Below are 21356 nucleotides of genomic sequence, written 5' to 3' on the forward strand. Positions count from 1 at the left end.
GACAGACACTCACTTCCCTGTCCACTGAGGCTCTAGCAGGTGCTACCGCCCAGCAGGACATAACCTCAGCTTATTCAGTAACTGTACAGGGTGCCCCAACCTGTTCAGTTACTCCACAGATTACCCTGTCTGCCTGTCTAATTACAACAGAAACCCATCTGTCTGTGTGTGTGTGTGTGTGTGTGTGTATGTGAGAGAGGTCATATACAGCAGCTCTTGTGTAACTGTCGCTTGATGATGGTGGCTTTTGAAGAGAAATGGAGTATTCTGAAGTGGTAGTGAAGTTGTTTGGTCTGTGGGAGTTCTGGTCAGAACCTCACTAGTTAGAGTTCAGCACAGAAGTGCTGGGATAGAGCTTTTCAAGCCTAATCCACCATCTCATTGTCCATGTCCCTTCAGTTAAGGGTGTGTTGCTCATGACCTCACACTCATCGTTGTGACATCATAATCATGAGTGCACATGCTCTTCATAGGGGGTGGCGACAGTGAAAAATTACAGAAAAAAGATTGCTTGTTAATCTTAGAATGGCTCAGGGTGAAACATGTCCATTACTAATTATACTTACTGAATAGTCCATATCAGTAAATGTCAGAATTTAGTTAGGTTGTTGGTTTTGGTGGAGTTCAGGCACCAGAACTTTCTAATCTGTTTGGTAATTTGGTAGCCAAGACACCCTCCACAAAGGAGTGTAACAAACCAAGAACACGAGTCTGCCACTCCTCCTGGACTTGGGGGTCTACAACATGGAGGTACCTGTCAGGTCGACGCCAGCGACCGCAAAACCGTGAAATTAATGATCCCTGACCTGCACCAATTATCCATCATTAAGGCTCCTCACGTAGGCTCCCCAAGGAATCGGCTTGCAGGAGAACAACACAAGAGGAATCCTGGTAAGGGCTCCTAAATGGGGCACTTCAGTCTCTGCAAAAAAAGGGCCCCTTCCTTCACTGTCACTTACAGGGCACACAAAAGGCTCCGTTATGGACGGCCTGTCGCTGTGTGAGCGTCTGTCACAGAACAGGTGAGGCCTCCTGGCAGCCTTTGTTGGCTTTTGGCTCTTGTTTAAGGAGCTCAAAGGCTGTGCTGGTTTGCTAATGCCTTTTTTAATTTATGATAATTGGGTCATGGTTTGGTCCAGGTAAACTCGTATGTGTAACGTCTGTATTAGTTTGCAGTTCGTTGTTTTCACGCGTGGCTAATATGAACCAGCAAGCCAGACCATTTGTGTTGTTTTTAATGTTATTAAAGTTAATAAGCATTTTTATGACTTTTTTTAAAATCCTGTCAAAATCCCACTGAACAGAGAAAGGAGGGTCAGGAATAGAGATGCATAAGGAGATGTCTTCATGTGGTCATTCAATCCTGGCTGACCTGTCTGTGCCAGAGTCTCTGACTGGCTGACCTCTGAACTGAACATCAGGTGAACAAAGGACCTGCAAAAATGCCCACAAGAGGTCATTTAACACAGATTAGAGGCCTGGACAGGCGGCCCCATTGTTGGGCATTTGTAACTCAAGACCCCGGGCTTGTGTGGGGCCTCCATCCAAAGCATGTGCCCTAAGGCACTATGGGAGTGGATCAATGACCTGCCAAACAGAAAAGGTTAACCCTCCTTCAAACTTTATCATTGGTCACTAGTGTGGGGATTGTGGGGAATTTTTCTGGATTTTTTTTCCCCCTTCACTATATTATTTAACATAATGAGAGGTGGTTTTAGTCCACTGAAGTGCAAAACATACACAGAGTTGATATAGTCACACATGAGTGATTATCAGTGAGTCTTTATGCTAATGCTCTGCACTTTATGGGGGCTTATTAACCCACCCCCCCCTTGTATCATGAGGGTCAGCAGCCATCAGAATAGGGACCTCCACCTTCAGGCCTCTGTGTGTAGACCCCTCTCTGACCCTCGCTGTCAGTGTCAAAGCGCCACCCCTGTTTCTGCCTCTGGGACGGAGGAGCAGATGGGCCGCCATTATGATCAAAGCCTGGACTTCCTCTTTCAGGAGCGGGTTATAAAGTACTGACATAAGAGTAGAAATATTGTGCACTCTGGTTAGTGCCATCTATGAGGTTAAAAACTCTGTGGCCTATGGCTTCCTGTTTTGTGACCTCTCGCACAGTACGGTGCTGCTCGTACCAAATTGACTCATTCTCCATTGTTCACTCACATCATCAGTCCTTTTCGCCTCCCAGAAATCTCTTCACAAATGAAGTTTGCATTCAGTTTTGATTCTTTTAAAGAAGGAACAATATTTTTGCATAAATACATTGAGGAAAAGCAGGTCTTCACTCCACAATGTAAAACTGAGATGTCATGTGTATATGTGGGCTGGCTGCGTATCAGAATGAAAGAAACTAAGCTAGACAACTGTAATAACCGAAAAGGAGACATGTACCCGGCAAAAACAAAACTGTGTGTACCCATGTGTACCCACTGTGTGTTTTCTCCCAGTAAAAGGGACTTTCACAGTCTTAACTGGCCAGAGATCCTAAGGAAGGCCTGCCAAGTGGAAACTGTTGCTTTCTGAAGAATTCTTCACATGAAAATAAACAAAATCTGAGAGAGCACATTAGAGGAACTGTGGCACATTGATCGTCAGGTCGTTACACACAGGCCTCTCTGCCTCTGTCTTTTCTCTTTACAGATGAAACTATCATAATAAATAGCTGTAAGCAGTTGTGCCCATAATGACAGCAAACATTTATATGTCCACAGATGGGGCTCCACAAACAATTCTTGTGATTGCCCCAAGGTGTATGCTAACGTAGTGTTATGCATATGGTTGTGAGGGACGAGGAGGGTGTAGGCAGAGGCATCCCTGTTTCTGGAGCACCAACCAGTGAATCTGCCATGAAAATTAAGTGAGAATGAGGGAGGAAGAAAAAGAAAAAAACATAAATGAATTGGACGGATAAAGAAGACAAGTGGACTGAAAGACGGACAGAGAAAAAGAAAAAACGAGACAGAGAGAGAGGAGAGCTTTCAGTTAATGAGTGTGAGAGCATAAGAGAGTTGGAGATGGCTGTATTGGGTGAGTGTCGCAGGTAGGCAGATTATGCTAAAGAAATGTAAATCATGTTTTTAAGAGGGAACAATATATTTCCATTACAACAATGTTCCTCTCTTAAGTGACATGACTTCAGTAGATGGCTGCTTCAATCCAAGGTCATTTTCTCTTTGACTGAAGATAGAGACGAAGTGAATGTTAGAACTGACATTGACATCATGAAAGATCAAATCCACTCTGGAGAATGTGATCTAAAAGTTCTAGAAGATTTACACATTTTAAATGGGTTTGAATTTATACCCAACGAAAACAGTGGCCCATAATCATAAAGCCACAGTTCTGCGCCCAGTGCATTTAAACTTATGCACAATTAGATTCCACCTGAATTTTATATGTTTTAATGTAATCAATGTGTGGGAAGCTTTGTTAATGCTTGACATGATTTATTTAGCATAGAGGAATGTAAAATGATTCCTTGTTCTCAATAAACTCTGTGTTTATTTAAAGAAGAAGGGTTATAACTCCATATGGCCGTGACAGTATATAAAACTAACACAGCAAACAGTCACTCATCATGTAACAAAATTTTGGTCAGACTCAGATATACTAAAATATTGCATGAATATCATAAATATGTGAAGCTCTGCTTTATGTACAAACTGTATGAATTTATTTGCATGCACCACTGGAGGACAGATTATTTTTTTATGTTGCATTTATAAATGCTGTGCAAATGCTTTCTGAGGTGAAAAGATGTGTAGGTCGCATGCAATTGCTCACTACCCCACTAGAGGGCATTTACTCAAACACTGTACCATACTGTAACTGTACCTTGATCTGCAGTCTGACCTGTTTTAGCTCTAATACGGATAGTGCACGTGCACTGTGAAGTCTCTGCACAGAATGCAATCCGGACTTTGGACTGCTGTAGCCGTGCAACTTTAGACTTTATACACTCAAGTCAGCCACCTGCAGAAGTGGCCAATGTGCACAGTGCTCTGGTAAAATTGAGATTATTAATTATTAAATAGCCATGCAGTTTGTCACAGCATAAACATCGGTTTGTTTTTCATCATTTGCCCATCCTATGTTGAGGCACTGTGGACTAGCACTGCTTTGTTAGGAGAATGCTGAGGCCTGTGGAAGCAGGCCTGAATGGGGGTGGAGTTCTGCTGAGCCTTCAGTGTCCTGTGAGGATCCTGATTGGTTCCCTTTATTTTTTCCCATGCACCAGGCTGTTTTTTCCATATGTCACACAGACCTCTGTCTGCGTTTGCTGCTCTAAAGACCACTGGAGACAAAATGATAGATCAGCACCACCACCCTCAAGAGCTAGCTCCATCTTTGAAAAGCACACAAGAAAGCCCCGCATTACTTTTGATGTCTGGATGATTTCAGCCTGTATTTGAAATGACAGAGACTTTTGCTGGGTTTTTTGAGAAATAAAATGTTAAGGGTATAAACTGGGTTTTGAAGACTATTTCCTCCTATTTAGGTGAGCGCTGAAATCAATGCTGGCTTTTCTCTCTGCTTCTAAAAGGCGTTTCCTCTGTAATGGCAGCGATTTTCTCTTAACAAGTTTGATTCAAACAGACCACAGACTCCCAGCGTCTGTCATCTATAAAGGATTCGCTCAAAAGGGGGACCTGCGGGGTAGAAAGAAAAGGTGTGGAGAATTTTAAAAAAAGAACAACAACAACGGCAGTGGGCTCTTTGTGAGCTCATAGAGGAACGATATCACAAACAGCCCCATTTATCTGCTATTCTCTCCCCCACAGCCAGACGCACAGTAATCTAGGCCCATTTCACAGGAGGAGAGGCGTGGGAGGGAGACTGGGAGAGAAGGGCTGGGGGGTGCAGGGGTACAGAGGGACCAAGTACGAGTAGGGATTGGGTGGGACGTCTGGGGGAGGGGTGGGGGGGGGGGGGGGGGGTCATGACGCCCCACGGTAGAAAAAGAAATAGTCGAAAACATCCGTAATTTTCACCACAGGGTCCAGTGTAATTGAGCCATTTAAAATACAGATACATGAATGAATAAGGGGGGACGGAGTTGTAGCCCAGGAGACCAACACAGGGAAGGGCCATTGTGTGTCTTCTATCAGTCTGGAAAGGACTAATCGCTTTCTTCTTTTCATCTCACAATCCTTTTTGTTGACTAACCATTACAGGAACTGATCTACCAAGGGGTGTCTGTCTTTTTTTCCTTCCTTTCTTTTACTCTTCTCCTTCCCAAGCTATTATTTCATATGATTTTTTGTTTAGTTTTTTTCTTTCTCACCTCAGTTCAGTGTAAAGTGAAGTTTTATTGTACAGAAGAATTAGTCTTGTTTTCTGGCTCCCTTACCTTGTTACACCTACACTCACACACACGCTCACACACACGCACACACACACACACGCACACACACACACCACACAACGCTTAGAGCGACAGCATTTATCTATATGCATGTTATTACCATTTCAGTGTGGTTGACAACGAAAGTGGGCAATTGAACCAGAACAATTAACATGTTGGACTGAAAGAGGTATTGTGTTATCTCTGCTACCTGTTGTCTCGTAAACCAGCCTAATAATGCCCTTGACATACATGAGGAGCGATTCAAGATACGAAGCCCACACGAACAACAGCGTATACAGAAAACATCAGAACACATGGAAACGTTGAAATTTTAATAATAATTTCAAAACAATTGGCAAAATAAAAGTGTCAAAGTGCATAAAAACACAATATTACGCTAAAGTAATGAACAAAAAAGGCAAAATTGGTAAGGTGAGCCAAGATGGTGTCTGAAGAAGTGGGACTCTAGTCTGTGCTGGAATATGGCCAGCAACTGCTGTCTGCTATTGGAAGCTCAGGAGACACAGTGAGGGAACAGACTGATGGTTGCCAGTATGAGCCTCTCTGTTGATCTCACCCTCTGTGGCTCTCATGAGACCACGATGTCACCCTCGTAATGGAAGTTGGCCTATGCCGGTCAGAGGAATTACTCGACTACACAGCCTTCCTCCCCTGCAAGTGAAGGCTGGAACAAGATGTGAAAACAGCAGATGTGGTTCTGGGTACACTCTGCACCTGCCAGCTGATCCAGGATCAGATTATCCACCCCAAATCCTAACCCCAACCATTCTTTAGGAAAGGCACATACTGTTCCAGGTTCAGCGCATGGAGGAAGAACCTCACTTCATTGCTCTTGTGAAGTGAGGCAGTGAAACCATACCCTTATCTCCTGTCATTAATACACATGTGGAGACACATCAGTGTAGTTCCCCTTATGGCCGGGCACAGGACAGGTGGGGACCTGGAATGGTTAGTGTGTAGAACGATATGTAACCTGCTCTTCTGTCAGTACTTAGGCCCCCTAGCTGTTGTTTTGGTGTTTCTCCCTGTCTGTCAGTGTCGTCCATGTGGTTTTGTTTACAGTGCCCATGTGTTCCGGCCCTGCCCCGCTCTCCGCCCTGTCCCCGCCCACCTGATTACCTGATCACCCCACCTGCCTGCCTGCCTGCCCGCCTGCATCCTATCTCCGTGCCAGCCCCAGCCCTTTATATTCCCTGCTTGTCTCTGTCCTGTTGCCAGTTCGTCTCGGTTTTTGTCCGTTTCGTACCCGCCTGACTATTTGTTGTTGCTTTCGGTACCAACTCCTGCCTGACTTCTTACCTCGTCTCTACCTGCCGCCCTGCCTTGATTGCCTGATCGGCCTGCCTTACCCGGTTTACCCAGCCTGTTTCTGTTTTTTGATCCCTGGTCTGCCTTTGGACTGCCTGCCTGGTTTTGACCCTGCCTGTTCTGCCATCACGCTTTTCTATCACGATTCTAATAAACCACTTGGAACCTTGAGTCTTGTGGTCTGTGGCTGAGTCCTTGCCTGAGCGCTGACATCTTCAGTGTGAATACTGGTACTGGTGCTAAGTGCCACCTCAGTCGCTCAGCAATGACTCGGCAATTACAGCTGCAAATCTCCCCGAGCTCCTCATGCTATTGATGGGGGAACAGAGAAGGGTTTCAGCGCAAGGGGAAATAATGCGTTTGTGTATGGGTATGTTTACAATGGTAGGAAAATACCATTTCCTGTGTACAGCTGCACAATGCTGGTGTGGAACCAATCTACATGGGGAGTGCCACAGAGGTACCTATTTTTGGGTGTGGCTGCCAGCTGACAGGGATGGTTATTTTTTGACATTGTTCCTGTAACACACACACACACACACTGCAAGGCCACACTGTATAGTATAGGTGCTTATTTTCATGTGTGACACAGTGTTAAAGTCGACCCCATCTGCACTGCTTTCCCCTGGGGCTATCATTGAACTGTTGCTGCCACACACACACACACACACACACACACTGCTAGGCCACACCATAGAACAGAGAAGCTCATTTTCATGCGAAAGCTGAGTTCAAATCCATGAAACTTAACTAAGGACTCAGGAGACTAGTCCTCAGTCATGAAGACAGGTATGGGGAGAAATGGGGGGGGGGACATGACACTAGAGCAGCCCTGCATGGTAAATGCTCTCAGCACACCCTCAATTACTGATTCAAGCCCCCGCCACCCCCCCCCCCGTCATGTAACTGGCAGCGTTCCCACAGCCCCACAGCTGCTTCAGATACCCCCACTCTGGCCAGCCGGGTGTAAAATTGTTCCTAACACCCAACTCGCCCCTTTGATACCGAAATTTGACTTCACCGCCCACCCGTGCTGGAGTCTGAATGCATTTTCCGACCACATGTTAGCAATAGACGAGGAGGATCGGGCTTCACTCCCGCCACATCGGAGATGTTCATTAGGACGCGTCAGTCTGGCCAAGGTAATGGCACCCTTCCGTCATTTTCTTCCCTTCTTTTTTGGAGGTGATAAAATGCCCAGGGCTGACAGCACTGGAAACCGGATACCTCTGTGTCCGTCAGGAGCAGACCCGGCAAACGCCCGTCCCCGCCTCCGAGCCTGGCTGCTCTCTCGTCTCCAGGGAAGGAAAGCTCTGTGTGGCAAGGCTGTACCGTGCAGTGATTAGCATGACTCTCTGGCTGTTTCTGCCTGGCCTTTGACAGCAAGTAAAAATTTGATTCCTTTTGGATTTTCATTCTCGTATGACTGGCAGGTTTTTTTTTTTGCAGAACTTCTCAAGGCTTAATATGAAAAGGGAACAGATAAACTGTTGGCTGTGGTATAGCCACTGTCCTGTACTGACAACGGACTGTGCCACTCTCTCTCTGAGCGACATTCTGTGGTGATTGGCTGCTCCTTCATTTACTATTGGACACAGCGCTGCACACACACTTCCACGAGTGCGTGCTGCATATCCCTGTGCAAGTGATGATCCAAGCAAATGAAACATTAGCACATTATGTACTCCAAAGACCCAGAGAACATCTGCACAGACAACTCCTGAAGTGTGTTACTAAAACACTATAAGAATAGGAATAAGTTCTTTATTGTCATTGTAACATCTACAACGAAAACTGAGTGCAATCCTCAACAGTGCAAAGGATCAATTAAAAAAGCTAATAAATAATCTATAAAAATAATTTTAAAAGGCTATATAAAAAGTAAGAAAGGTAGAACACAAGTAAAAACACACAGAGATATCTACATTCTGCCAGAAAAATTGCACAGATCCCTTATTGCAGAGTGAGAACCCTTGTTGCATAGTGAACGTGAACATTATGTTTTTGTGGCATTTAAAGCTTGTACAGCTATGGGATAAAAACTGTTTTTTGAATCAGTTTGTCCTTGTTCTAATGGCTTTATACCGTCTGTCTGACGGTAGCAGTATGTTTTATCCTTTAGTATATTATTCAAATGACACATTCCTTAAATAACTTCAATGGAATAAGTAAATATTTCCAAGTCCACAGTGTAGAGGGTATGATGTGTCAAAATAGAAACACTACCATATAAGAAAATGTACATTGAAAAATTCTGTGTAGTTTGCTGATGTTCAGATATTCACTCTTTGTGTGGGATGAACAGAAGGTCATTTCACGGTCAGCATATTAGGTTTAAAAGGATTCAAAATGCAGGAACTGCTTTGCATAAACAGGCTTGAAAATTGGTGGCAATTTTAATGTCTTTAACTTTTCTCTCAGCAAACACCAGACATCTGCCAGATGTGTCAGGATAGATGCTTCCACATGTGCAGAGTGGAGGAATTTGATGGTCAATCACACTCTTTTTTTTTTGTACTGCTCTTTCTTTCCTGCCATCTCTGTTCAAGTATCGCTGCAGCTGTTTCACTGCGGAACATAATATAATGTAAGTGCAATTCTACACTTACAAGCTGTGGCCTACACTACCGAGGCTGGTCACACAGTCCAATATCTACAAATGCGTACCAGCAGAACATGCAGAAAAATGCAGCAAGGACAGTCATGTAGAATAACAAAGGCTTTTGGAACAAGAACTGACAAAAGGTCACTTCCCTGGCAAATTGTCCAAATTGTATGAGTTCCTGTGCAAAATGTACTGCAAGTGCAATTCACTAATGAAGTCTCACTCTGCGCCAAAGCAGATGCATTGTCAGTAGTTTACGTAACTGAGAGACCATTGGTCATTTTTTTTAGTTGAAAGGGGGACAGAACAGAGGGAATTTACAGTGTTCAGGAGGGTATAAAAACAGACACACACACACATAAAAATATGGGAACAAACGCATTTAAATACTGCAACAACAACTGAATGCGTCTTGGCTGGCAACACCTAAAGTCAATACTTAAAGACACTTGATAACACTGAAATTGGTCCCTTGTTAAGCTTGGGGGTAAACTAACTCAGTGTATTTTTGATTGTCAAAACCTGTGAATTAACTAACCCTAATAAGAACAGGTACAACCGCAAGAGTCAGAGAGATTTTAGTGTCAGCCCATCCATATGCAGTATAGAGTAGGGTCGAAATAACCTTTCCCTGGGGCCCATGGTGCTACATTCAATCAATCTGAATGAATACACAGGACAATAAATAGACAATAACAAGACATCAGACTATAAACAAGGAGGACCTCTACGAGTAAAGAAGGTGTGAAGCACTTTCGAGAAGACGCTATATTTATCTTCCTACAGCAGTGCTTTGCAAGTTTCCACCGCGGTGGGGGGTGTGAAGCGCCGTCCGCCTCCTCTTCCGGCGGTGTGCACGGCTGGAAATCACGTGACCGCGGACCGCGCCGCTGCTCTCGCGGTGCTTCGCTCGGGGTCCTCGCGAGGCGCGTGGCATTTCCGCTTCCGGAGGTCGGCGCGTGCTGCTGCCTGATCTGCTCGCGGGGCTCGAGGTTTTTTTTTTTTTTGCTCGTGGTGTGTTTGCTGAGAGAAGCTGCTGTTAGGGATGATGATGATGGCGGAGCTGGTGCAGGGACAGGCCTCGGTGGCTCAGCCCGGGATGAAAACAGACGGCTTCGCCGACGCTCTACACCGGGCCCGACAGGTAAAATTGCCGACGAGAGGAAAAGAGAATCTTTACAAAATCCAGGTGGGAGTTTAGCTCGGCCTTTCGGAATGGGGGGAGGAGTGTACTTTTAACCACATAACGACCCCCCCCCCCACTTCTCACTCCCAAGAAAACACACTCGACACACATTAGCTAGCTTAGCTAACTTGCTGGCTAGTTAGCCAGCTAGCAGCACACGGTCCGAGTGTAATAGTGCACAGCTGTCCGTACAGAATTAGGAACAGAAAAATTTAGCTAGCGAATACCATCTAGCCTAGAAAGACAGCTGGGTAATCGGTTGATGATTAACGTGGTTAGCTAGCTACATGGTTAGCTAGCTAACAAACAACTTCCAGGGCGTTGAAGTGGGATCAACTAAAAAAAACTGCAACCTGTTGTTAAGACCCAGAAGTTGGGATAGCGAGCTAGCCTGTAAAAACTAGCTGTGGCCTAGTTTCGAGAAGCTAGCTAACTTATCGTATTAGCTAGCTAGCAGCTAGGTTACCCACAGTTTTACAAAGCTAGTTAGCCAGCTACAAGTTTAGCAGATAGTCAGCAAGTTTTACTTGCTAATTTGCTTATCCTTCCGCTCAGCAGAAAAAATAATATATACACTCGCTACTTTAATGAGCTACTTAAGCATAAACTGCGTGAACTGTTGTGAACTACACTACATCTTAACGCAGTCTTTTTGATGTCTAACTAGATCACATTAGCTACCGACCTAGCTAACCGTTTAACTAAATATCCAGCTATTAAAGTTCAAAATAAGTCGAAACTAACCGTGCGCATCAAAGTAGCGTAGCGAGCGAATCTCTTTATTCGACTTAGCTAGTCGAGATAATCGTAGATCAACAAAAAGTTTGGAAAGTAACTTTCCTCTTGGAAAGCCAATTTGCACGGTTTGAGAAAATAGCGTAGATAGCTACCCAGGCCCTGTTCATATGGCTAGTTAGCTAATTTATGCATGTGGCTGAGTTAGTACCCCACTTGCAATGTCGTACTTATGTTTTACTAAAAACACGAAACTTAACAAGTCAATAGGAGCGATGAACTCGCTTCTAAATTGCACTAATTCGTGTAAATCAGCTGTTGACACATCCTATGGTGAGCTAAACCAGTCAGTCCTGGGAGGGGAGCAGAAGGCCTGCCGTAGTGTGCAAGTTGAGGTGGCTGTCTGGCTAATCTAATCTTATTTTCAGAGCCCAGTCACAACTAGGTAGCTATCAACCTGAAACCGACATTCCAGTCTATTTGTCGTTGCTCGCAAATTGTCAAAATCAAGCTCCCAGGCCAACCGACCAGTCTGCAGTGCTTCCAACATTTGCACCCGTTCAGAGGGTAACACGAGGAAAAGGCCCCTGCACGTTGGTCGCATTAAATTGTCGTGGCTAACAATTCCTCGATCCTCTGACAAAAACTTTATGTACTGCGTGGCTTGGCGATTGGGAGTACTCAAATTCACAATGCCCAGTTAACATTTCAGGTCGGTCCACCATCTAACCCGAATGAAAAAAACTGGTCTAACTTGTTAGCTAACACTCCATTTTGCATTATTTTTGAAGGAAAAAAACGCATGGCGTTGCGTCATCATGTGCTTGCAGTCGCCAGCTCTGGGTGAAGGTGTCCTGCCCAGACGGTCTAGTCAAAATACGAGACCTTTTCAACACCTCGATTTTGCACAGCTGACGCAAAGTCACGTGGGAGCGAATGAGTCAGTCAGACCGTGAGTTAGCAAGCGAGCGAGCGAGCGGAGGTTCTTCTGCAAACTCGCTTATTCCCGTAAATGCAGTAAGTGTGCATCCACTGACAGTATGTGGTGACACATACACTCGCTCATTTATTACCAATGCACCGGGTGTAGATCCGGGCATTTTGCACATCCCGCCCGTTAGCATCTTATATTTTGCCTATTGCCCAATTGCATGGCCGTATTTTATGGAAGTAATTAAAATTAAGCACCATGCTCAGGATAGCCATGGAACAGCCCCACATGATGTTGGAACGTGTAGGTTTCTGGGTCTGAGACACAGTATTCTGCGGGATGCTCCAGTGCCTCTGTCCTGCTTATAATCGCGTACCGCAGGTATCGCTCGCAGGTATCGCAGGTAACGTGAAAAAGAAATTGACACCGAACAGCAGCCAAATGTGTCCATGTGCTTAGCAACTTTAGCAGTCTACCCTACCAGAACTTGAATAGAAATGATGGTAATGGTGATCATTTTTGGTGTCTTTTGGCTCCACTTACAATTTTTAGAAAAGTTACCAAACTTAAAAAAAAAACAATTTTTATTCTGAAGAAGAGTGTAGGAGCTCCGGCACATGGGAAGCGAAGAGGGGTACAGCACAGATTGAGACCTGTGGTTTGGACAGCACTGGCAGACCCTGTAGAACTAGTCTGCCCTTCATCCTCATTGAACTGAATTTTAATTTACCTAAAACATATCAGCACGATTCCATTTCTTGGTATCATTTTTCGGGTGTAATAACACCATCTTTTGTCTCGTCTTGTTGTGTAACAAGTGCCGTAGGAGCAGGGAGTTTGATCTGAGATACCGTGTAACTCAATAACGTGGTTTCTTTTTTTTCCCCCCTCCTCCTGTTCTCAAGGTTGTTTGGCTTAGGAACTTGTGCAGTCTGAGTTTGTATCAGGCGCACACTGTGGTGCCAGGCAGATAGCCTCCATGGGCGCAGCCAGTCGTGTAAGAGGGCATGGCTGATCTTTATGGTGAGCGGATGGGCTGATTACGGCGAGAGGGGATGGTGGGATAGGCTGTGCAGATGACGTGAAGATCAGTGCGACCCCCCTGACATGACCTCCATACACAGAGGCATTGAACCGTATCCAAAAAAGCATATTTTTATCCCAGACATGCAGGATAAAAATAAAAACATTCAACAAATAAGCTTAATTTCAGTGTACTGGGATACCCTCGAACTCACTTTGTTCACATTTCTTTATGACTCATTGATCAGTTAGTCCTCAGCGTAATAACCTGACATTGTGCCGGCGGCCAAAGTCCACAGCTAGTTGTATTTGTGCTTTTGGGTGTCTTATTTTTGTTATCCTGGTGTTCTCGCGAGTTTTAGCCCCCCGCGGGGGCATTTAAAGGGTTAACGGCGTTTTGTGTGCCCCGCTCTGCGTCTGCGCCCGCTGCCTCGCCTGCCCTCACCCCGTTTCCGCCCTGCCCGCGGAGCCTGGGGTGCGTGTCCGCGGAAGCGTGGCCCCCTGCTCAGGCTCCGTCGGGGTCGGAGTTCTCGCGCACGCACCTGCTCGCCGCTCGTCACTTCACCCGGCACAGAGACAACATCAGCACGGAGCCGCGCCGCTCGGATTCCTCTCAAACACAACTGCTCTCGCAGCTCACCTGCTGCATGCTTTTTATATTTATTTATTCAAAGAAAACTTTAAATCTAGACTTTTCCGGAGTAGATGTTCAGTAGGTTGTATTAATCCAGGCATTTGAAACCTGTTAAAACGCAACAGCTTTTGAGCGTTCTTCTCCAGGGCTTTGCTGACAGACTGCTGAAGCATGAACAGCTAGTCTGTCCGTAGCAGACCTTCCAAATGGACGTAGGAGGACATCAGAAATCATAGCAGACCTTAAATTTGAACATTAATGCAGATCAGCAGAGACAGGGACAGCGCTCACAGCTGGCTCATATGAGGGACCTTGTAAATGGGAAATAGCCCTTACAACTGGACTGTATGTGTAGTCATGTAGATAAGGACAGACCTTACTGCTGGACTGTTGTCTTGTTATCAGGGGCAACGCTTACGGCTGGACTGTATCTATAGTCCTGTAGACAAGGACAGCTCTTATAGTGGGTTTTACTTGTGCTCACGTCCCCTCTGGCAGGAGACAGCCAGAGTCATGGCCCATCATACTGATACATTAAAACTATGATTTCAGTTTTGGCTCTGTCCTGGTGTTGGTGCTTTTCACTGTTTCCAGCTGATGCCGGCTCAGGATACGTTTTTTAGTCTAAATTTTAAAAAAATGCAGGGAAGAAACTCTTGGCCCGCCCCCACTTTCTGTGACTGTGGTTGCCATGTTTTTGACCCATTGACATCTTGATGTAATTTCTCCAGCCAAGAAAATCTGGCATGAATTTTGGCTGCCAAGTCTCTAGTTTAATCATTCAATCTATTTTTGTCAATGTTTAAATGTTTTCTGCCATTTCTCTTACTTTGATTGCATTTGACAGGGGTTTGCAAAGTGTTATCTTGCTGGCTAATGCCATCCAAGCGAGGTGACATCCACCTTCCCTGGAATATGGCTGCCGAACTGTCTGTGTTTTGGGTGGCTGTGTGATGCAGCTACTCTTATGGTCAGAGGGAGTACATTTAAGCCACAAACAAGAGGCCCGTTTGAGCTTTAGCTCACCTGAAACAGAAACGGCGTTTACCTCCTTACACTTGTTTCTCAACCAATCCAGTCCCGCGTCCCCACCCAAAGTCTTTCCAAATTCAGAACTCTCAAACGCAACCTGTTTATACACACAACCTGTGAGCCCTTTGGAGGCTGTGCTTGAAATGGCCCCCTGAATTTTATCCTCACCCCAACTACTCCTTGTGGCATAAGCGTGCTCTGTAACCCCCCCACCCACCACCCCTTTTGCAGCACACGCGCAGGGTTATTCTGGATAATTCCTCTGAGTGTGTTTACCTCCTCCCTCGGTAACCTTCAGCCTTTCCCCTCCGCCTGATTTATCGGTGTGGCTGCATTGCTGGCATTCCATTAGTACATTCTCCAGAAAGAAGGTTTAGCTTGCTCGAGGGAAGGGGCGGAGCCGCTCTCAATCCTCGCCTGCTCCCCCCCCCCCCCCCCCCCCCCCCCAGTCCCCTGTCCCTTCCCAGCCCCGCGTCCGCGTGTGGATGGCCAGCCACAGGGGAGGAAGCGCATAATGGCGCCTTAAGGTGAGCCCTTAGGAGCCCCTAACTCTGCGCATTGTGTTTTAATACCGCGGAAAAAAAACGGCGTCAGTTTGAATCCTAGCGGAGCACTCAATTTTCTGTAATTTTCTGAAACCGCACTCTTTTCGGAGGATAAAAGCTGAAGGGGGGGGTTGTCTTTTCTGCAGTATCAGATTTGAGATGTCAGCCCCCTCGTGTTTGCGAGTGGCTAATTGGATCTGGCAACCTGCGTAATTTCGTTGAAGGTGGCGCAATTAGCGCCTGTCGCTGGTGGTGTCTTCCGCCGGCTGAGTCCGTGCGGTGTGGGATGCATTTAGGTTTGAAGTCTCAGCGGGGAAGGGATGGATGAAAACACAATTTGGTTGTGCGGGTAGATTGAGTTTCTCGCTGCGGGGTAGGGAAATGCTTTTTAGAGTGGTCTGAGTGTTAAAACGACTTATGTGCACAGTTTTGTTTTTACCTCTAAAAAAAAAAAAAAAAACAGAAATAAGACTCAAGCTACAGCTTTTTCTGAGTGCAAATATAGTTATGCAACTACTTGACGGTGCCCTGACTTGTAATTTCCCCTCTCCTTCGTGATCTTTTTCAGATTGCGGCTAAAATGGGGGGTGACCAGATGTCCCACCTGAACAACTCCTCACCAGTTGTTGACCCCTCCCTGTACGGCTATGGAGGGCAGAAGCGATCCCTGGATGAGGGAGGTAAGACCTGCCGTTTGGACTGCACAGATCCTGTAGAATGACTGTGTAGTGGCCTGTAGGCCGCCGCACCGCGCCCCACACTCTCAGCTCGGAATAACTGCATGGCTTTGACTTGCGTAGCTGTGGAGGGGAGTAGTCTTCAAGTGAAGACACCAGTTCTTCCACAATGTAGCAGACCTGCTAAATGAGTGGGGTAGATTTAATTTGGAGCCATTTGAGGCGTGCTTATGATAATCTAGGCTGTCCGTTTGTGTATGTGGGCATACATGTGTGTGGGTGTATGTGTATATGCATGCGTGTATGTAAGAGAGAATGCATGTGTATGTGTTTGTCGGTATATATGTGGGTGGCTGTGTATATAAAAGCGTGCATATACATATGAGAATTTGTCTATGTGTATGTATAAGTGTGTGTGTGTTTGTGTAAGTATGTGCATGCATATATGTGTGTTTGTGTGTGTAATGTATAATGCATATATATTGTCACTGGTGATCACATGCACCCTCCATAATCTCAATATTAAAGGCTGCCTTTAGGCTGGCGCTTTAGGAGGCCTAAGGCCAGGAAAAATGTATGTAAGAAGCCCTTTGTTCCGAGTGCTCTAAGTCTATTGAAAAGTACAGTGTAATGCTCAGTGGAAGCCTGCTATTTCTGTTCTCATCGCCTATAGAGTTATGTATTTATTTATTTATTTATAATTTTGCGTTAACTCACCTTGGTTTCAGTGAGGTTTGTTTCATTAAATAGAGTATGGTAGGTAGAGTGAGCTTTCAATAACCATGTGTTATTTGGGCATTGTTAAAATGTACAAAAGGTATATGTATGTAAATGTATATGTATATTTTTAAATCTAATTAATGTATGGGAGTTGACACCAAAGTCAGATTACTACTACTACTACTACTACTACTAGTACTACTACTACAACAACGAAGTTACCCTGTAACCCAGTCAGCTTTTAGGAGCTGCTTGTCCTGGTCTCTAAAGAATGAAGCCTGGGGAATTGCCTCATGTTTGCAGAAAATGGTGCATCACAGATACCTGATGGCTTCGCCAATCACGGAGCTTAAAGCGGTCATTATGTCACAGCTGCCAGGGCTGTTGATTTGTGCAGCTAAACACTGTAACTATACAGCTGTTGCAGCACAGACACTGCATTGAGATCCTGTTTAACGATCTCATACGGCTGAACAGCAGTGCGTATTTTCATGAAGATCTGAAGAAAGCCAAGGCACAGATGAATTGAGTGTAAGTGCTGGAAAAGGCGATTACCCATGCACAAATGTGCATACTGCAAGAGGTGGGAGCAGCCCATTTTTCTTGCTGCAGTGTGAATGTTGCCACACCAGGAATTTGCTGGCATTTTGGCGGCCTCAGTCTTTGGTGTGAAAGGTAGCCATAGAGTGAAAGCGGCAGACTGGTGGTATGTTTGATGTGGAAAGGGGCTTTCACTCGGCAAGTGTTGATCAATATCCACAGCTCACGGGTAGCAGGTGTTGATCAGAGGGTCAGTGAATGGTTATTATTGGATATTAAAAAAATCAACTGTCATACTGAGTTTGGGTGTATGGTGTGGTTAGTACCATGTTGCTCCTTGCTCCACTGAATGTTCTGTCTGGTAACCCCTGACTATGTAGTGTGCGACCAACGAAACCTTGTTTTGCTCCTTGGAACCCAGTGTGTGGCCTCAAGATGTTGAAATAACCACTGGAATTGTGGGAAAAGTAGTAAGAATAGTAGAATACGTTCTCAGTGCACGTCATTCAGTTTTAAGCTCTGGGCCAGGCTTGCTCCATTTTCCTCTGAGGCAGACCACACACATGTTGACATCGGCGGAGGTCATTTTTTGATAGAGGTTTGGGCTAATCCTCAAAAGGCCAGCTGAGGCGCTCGGTTGCTAAACAGCTAAGTAGGCCATAAGTTAAAGGTCCTCAGCCAGTTTGTCCCTTTGAGTACTTTTTCATTATTTATAAGACCACTTTGTTGAAGCGCTGTTTCCTAGGGAACGGCCCTCTGTTACATTTCATCCAGAGTGCTGTCTAGACTGTGACTATGATTGGCAGCTGAGCTGGGTGCCCTCAGGAAGTGAAACTGGTTCTGAAGAAGTTTCCCTCCAAACCTGCCCTGCTGGAAAAAAGAAAGGACCTGCAACAGTGACTGAGAATTCACTGCAGAGAGATCACACAAAGGCACCTAAGAAAGAGCTCGCTAGCTTGCAGAAGCAAAAGAGTCAAATATTGGAGTCAAAGCTTTGCCCTCTGCCTGAATGTAGCCATTGCCATTGTTAAACGGCCTGCAAGTGGAGTTTTGCTCTTTGCAGAATGGAAAAGTCACCTGAGATTCCTCAACTGGTTCAACTCGGTCAAACTGAAATGAAATCTGAATGCCAGTTTGTGTAATTATGAAAGTGAAACCATAGTTGAAAGGACTGGAAATCATTTTGTACTGCATTTTTAAACCATGGTATTCTCTGGCCATTTCTAATGCCATCATAAAGTATGTAACTGAGGACATTATTGGATGAGGTGGAAACTTATTGGAGGTAAAAAAAAAAAAACATTGGTACTGGTGCTGGCAGCTGGTAAGCTGTGTGAAATTGCATTTTGTCTCTTTAGTTTAATAATATCAGATGATTAATGATGACTTGGAGCCATTAAAACCTTGGCATTTTGTCATACTTTTTCAGAACCTTTCATCTGTCTTCTATCTTAGTGTTTTGAGGCCAGTTAAGACCTGCATGCTTTTGTTACTTCGGTACAAAAAGTATATATTTGTAGCGGTCAGCAAACAACTTAAGCTTTTGCCGTCGCCCCCCAGCTTTGCTCACAGTTTAACAGGGTTAAACAGCGCCAACTCCGTGACTACTCTGCGGTTGCTGCGGACAGTACTGCTCGGGGCCTCTGTGCGCCATCCCATGGCCTGCTTTTGCTCAGGGCTTGTGAAGGCGCTTTCGTACGTGGCGTTTCATTCGAACCCGAGTTTGGCGTAGCGGTGCTTTCGGATTACCTGAGGTGACGGTGCCAGTGTCGAGTTAATGCAACCCTGAATGACCCCTATTTTTGTCTGCCGTGTCAGCGAGCTGGGTGAGATGTAAGGGGCAACACTCCTTTGAGTTTTGGTCTGGGAGTCCAACCGAAAGCTCCATTGTTCACATATTAGACCATGGTATCGCTGATAGCTTCATATGCAGATGCTTGTTAAATAATGACACGAAGAAAAATGCTTTCATCCCTATGCACAGAGGAGAACTCAAGACCCTTGCAGAAGATGTAATGGGTGTTACTCATTTTTCCTGTCTGAAAGTGTGAGTGAAAACAGATTTCTTTGCATTGACTCATTATAGTCCACAGGATGAATCACAGTTTCATACAGCTCCCAGCCTAGACACCTGGAGATGAATTGGGGTGCTGGAGATTATTTGAATGTTCTGTCCCGAGAGCCACAAACTATCAGTATATCAGACGAATTGGATTTGCGCGTTGCTGCTGTTTGCTGGTCCTTATTTAAAGCCACGGCGCGTATCGTTTATTTGGTGGCGTCCCCCTAGCCCTGTCTCTGCTGGGGCTGGTTCCAGTGTCCAGCTTCCGCTTCTGTCTGTTTCATAATCATATCAGCAATATTAAAAGCAAACTTGAAATGTCAGCTAAAAAGCTCTCTTGCTTAGGTTGGCTGTAGCTGATTTTGGCTGGTCTTGTCTGTTGGTTTGTTCTGTATTTGTTCTTTGTACCATTACTATTTTTATGGGCTCCCCCTCCCCCCGTTTTGAGGTTTGAGTCTTTTTGTTTCTCTTAACAGTGCTTTGGGCTGCTAACAGTTAGTGAGGAAAATGCTTTATAAACTTTATTATTCTTGTTTTTAGAGTAATGTACACCCATCCACAGGGAAGTGTTAGGGATGTGATTTGTGAAGTTAAAGGAAAGTATTATTAGCAATTTTCCTTAGCTGTAGTTTAACACATCTGATTAGTTTGAAATTCACATCTTTAGTGGTAAGAGGAAATAAAGGCATGGACATTTGAGACTGAACCCCAGGGAAAGTTTGCCATCCTAAATAGGCCAGCCCTTCCAGGTCCTGTTCAAATGGTTGCTTGGTACGGCTAAGCAGACTCTTTCCCTGAGTTTGTGTGCTCTCATGGAATCACCCGAGGTGTCCAGGTCCTGTCGTGTGGGATTGTCATCGTGTCCTTGAGTTAGTCATTTTAACGTCCACACTGAAAGCCTGGTGACATCTGTTATTGTGCAGTGACATTGTGGTATTCACTCTGTGGCTTTCTGTGTCCTCGCCTGGAGCAAAGGTCTCCCGCTCCTGTCTATCTTACATGGGAGTGTTTTTAAAAAAGAGGCAGTGATGATGTGTCTCAGTCCTGTCTGTGAAAGGTTAGGGGTGGGTCAGCCTGCATATGAAGTGCCAGAGGTCTCCGGTGTGTTCTCCCATTTCGGCGTGATTGCATCATTTGGATCAGGCGTTCTGTTAAATTAACGCAGGTGATGCATTCCGAATGGTGAAATGCTGAGTACCTCAACCACGTGCTCACCAGCATTAATTTAGCGGAGCAATTAATCCAAATGCGTGAGTAAGCGCTCGGATGGAAGGAGAACCAGGGGCAGCCCCCCAACTCCAGAGCCGGGGTTGGCAGCTCTTGAGATGGGCCATGGAGTATTTTTCAGCCTGGCTAGGTCACTTTAAAGGTGAGAACAGAAACCAACTTTAAAGAATGGAGTTATAAGATGGTAGAAAGTTTCTTTTGTTGGGAGAAGTTAACCGTCAGTTCTGTGTGGAGTAAATAGTTTTAGTCTGGTGACCATCAAGACTAGTATCAGGCGTGGTCTGTGTTCCCCTTTTGACCTTTTTTTCCCCTAAGAAGTGCATGCTGGCTTTGAAGTACTTAGTAACCTTTATCTAAAGTGCGAGTCTTCTCTCTCTCTTTCTCTTTCCTTCGCTCCTCTTTCCACCTGACAGACCAGCCGGATTGTAAAAAATTAGCACCTCCCAACAATCGTAAGTAGTCGCTGTCCCGTTCCTACAACCAGGGATGTTAAATACCAACAGTGAAAACACTGTGGCATTTTTGTTTTTTGTGTGAGGTAATCATGCTTAACGCTTTGCATAAATGCAAGCCTATTATTTTTATGCGGTTGAACAGCTCAGTACAGTTGAATCTGGCCTGGTGTGAAGTCCAGATGAATGTAGCTATCAAATTTGCCAATCTTCTCAGCTTTTTGGTCTATTAGACATGTTGATATGTATGTATGTATATGATACCTCTTACAGTAAGTGCTGATTTTTAAGGTTTTTTTTGG

The 21356-nt window shown here is 45.1% G+C and overlaps 1 protein-coding gene across 3 annotated transcripts in view; it reads left to right on the plus strand.

The window, feature by feature from the left end:
• The first annotated feature begins 10243 nt into the window (after positions 1-10243).
• Positions 10244-21356, plus strand: part of fubp3 (far upstream element (FUSE) binding protein 3) — a 30125-nt gene continuing 19012 nt past the window's right edge. For 2 of the 3 annotated variants that reach the window (XM_036529181.1, XM_036529182.1), the window contains exons 1-2: positions 10336-10434; positions 15945-16056. In XM_036529181.1, coding sequence (XP_036385074.1) covers positions 10336-10434; positions 15945-16056 — 211 coding nt within the window. Of the gene's footprint in view, positions 10435-15944; positions 16057-21356 lie in introns of all 3 variants that reach the window. The other variant, XM_036529180.1, reaches the window with a different exon arrangement.

Source organism: Megalops cyprinoides, chromosome 5, assembly GCF_013368585.1.
Source record: "Megalops cyprinoides isolate fMegCyp1 chromosome 5, fMegCyp1.pri, whole genome shotgun sequence".
Classification (NCBI taxonomy): Eukaryota; Metazoa; Chordata; class Actinopteri; order Elopiformes; family Megalopidae; genus Megalops; species Megalops cyprinoides.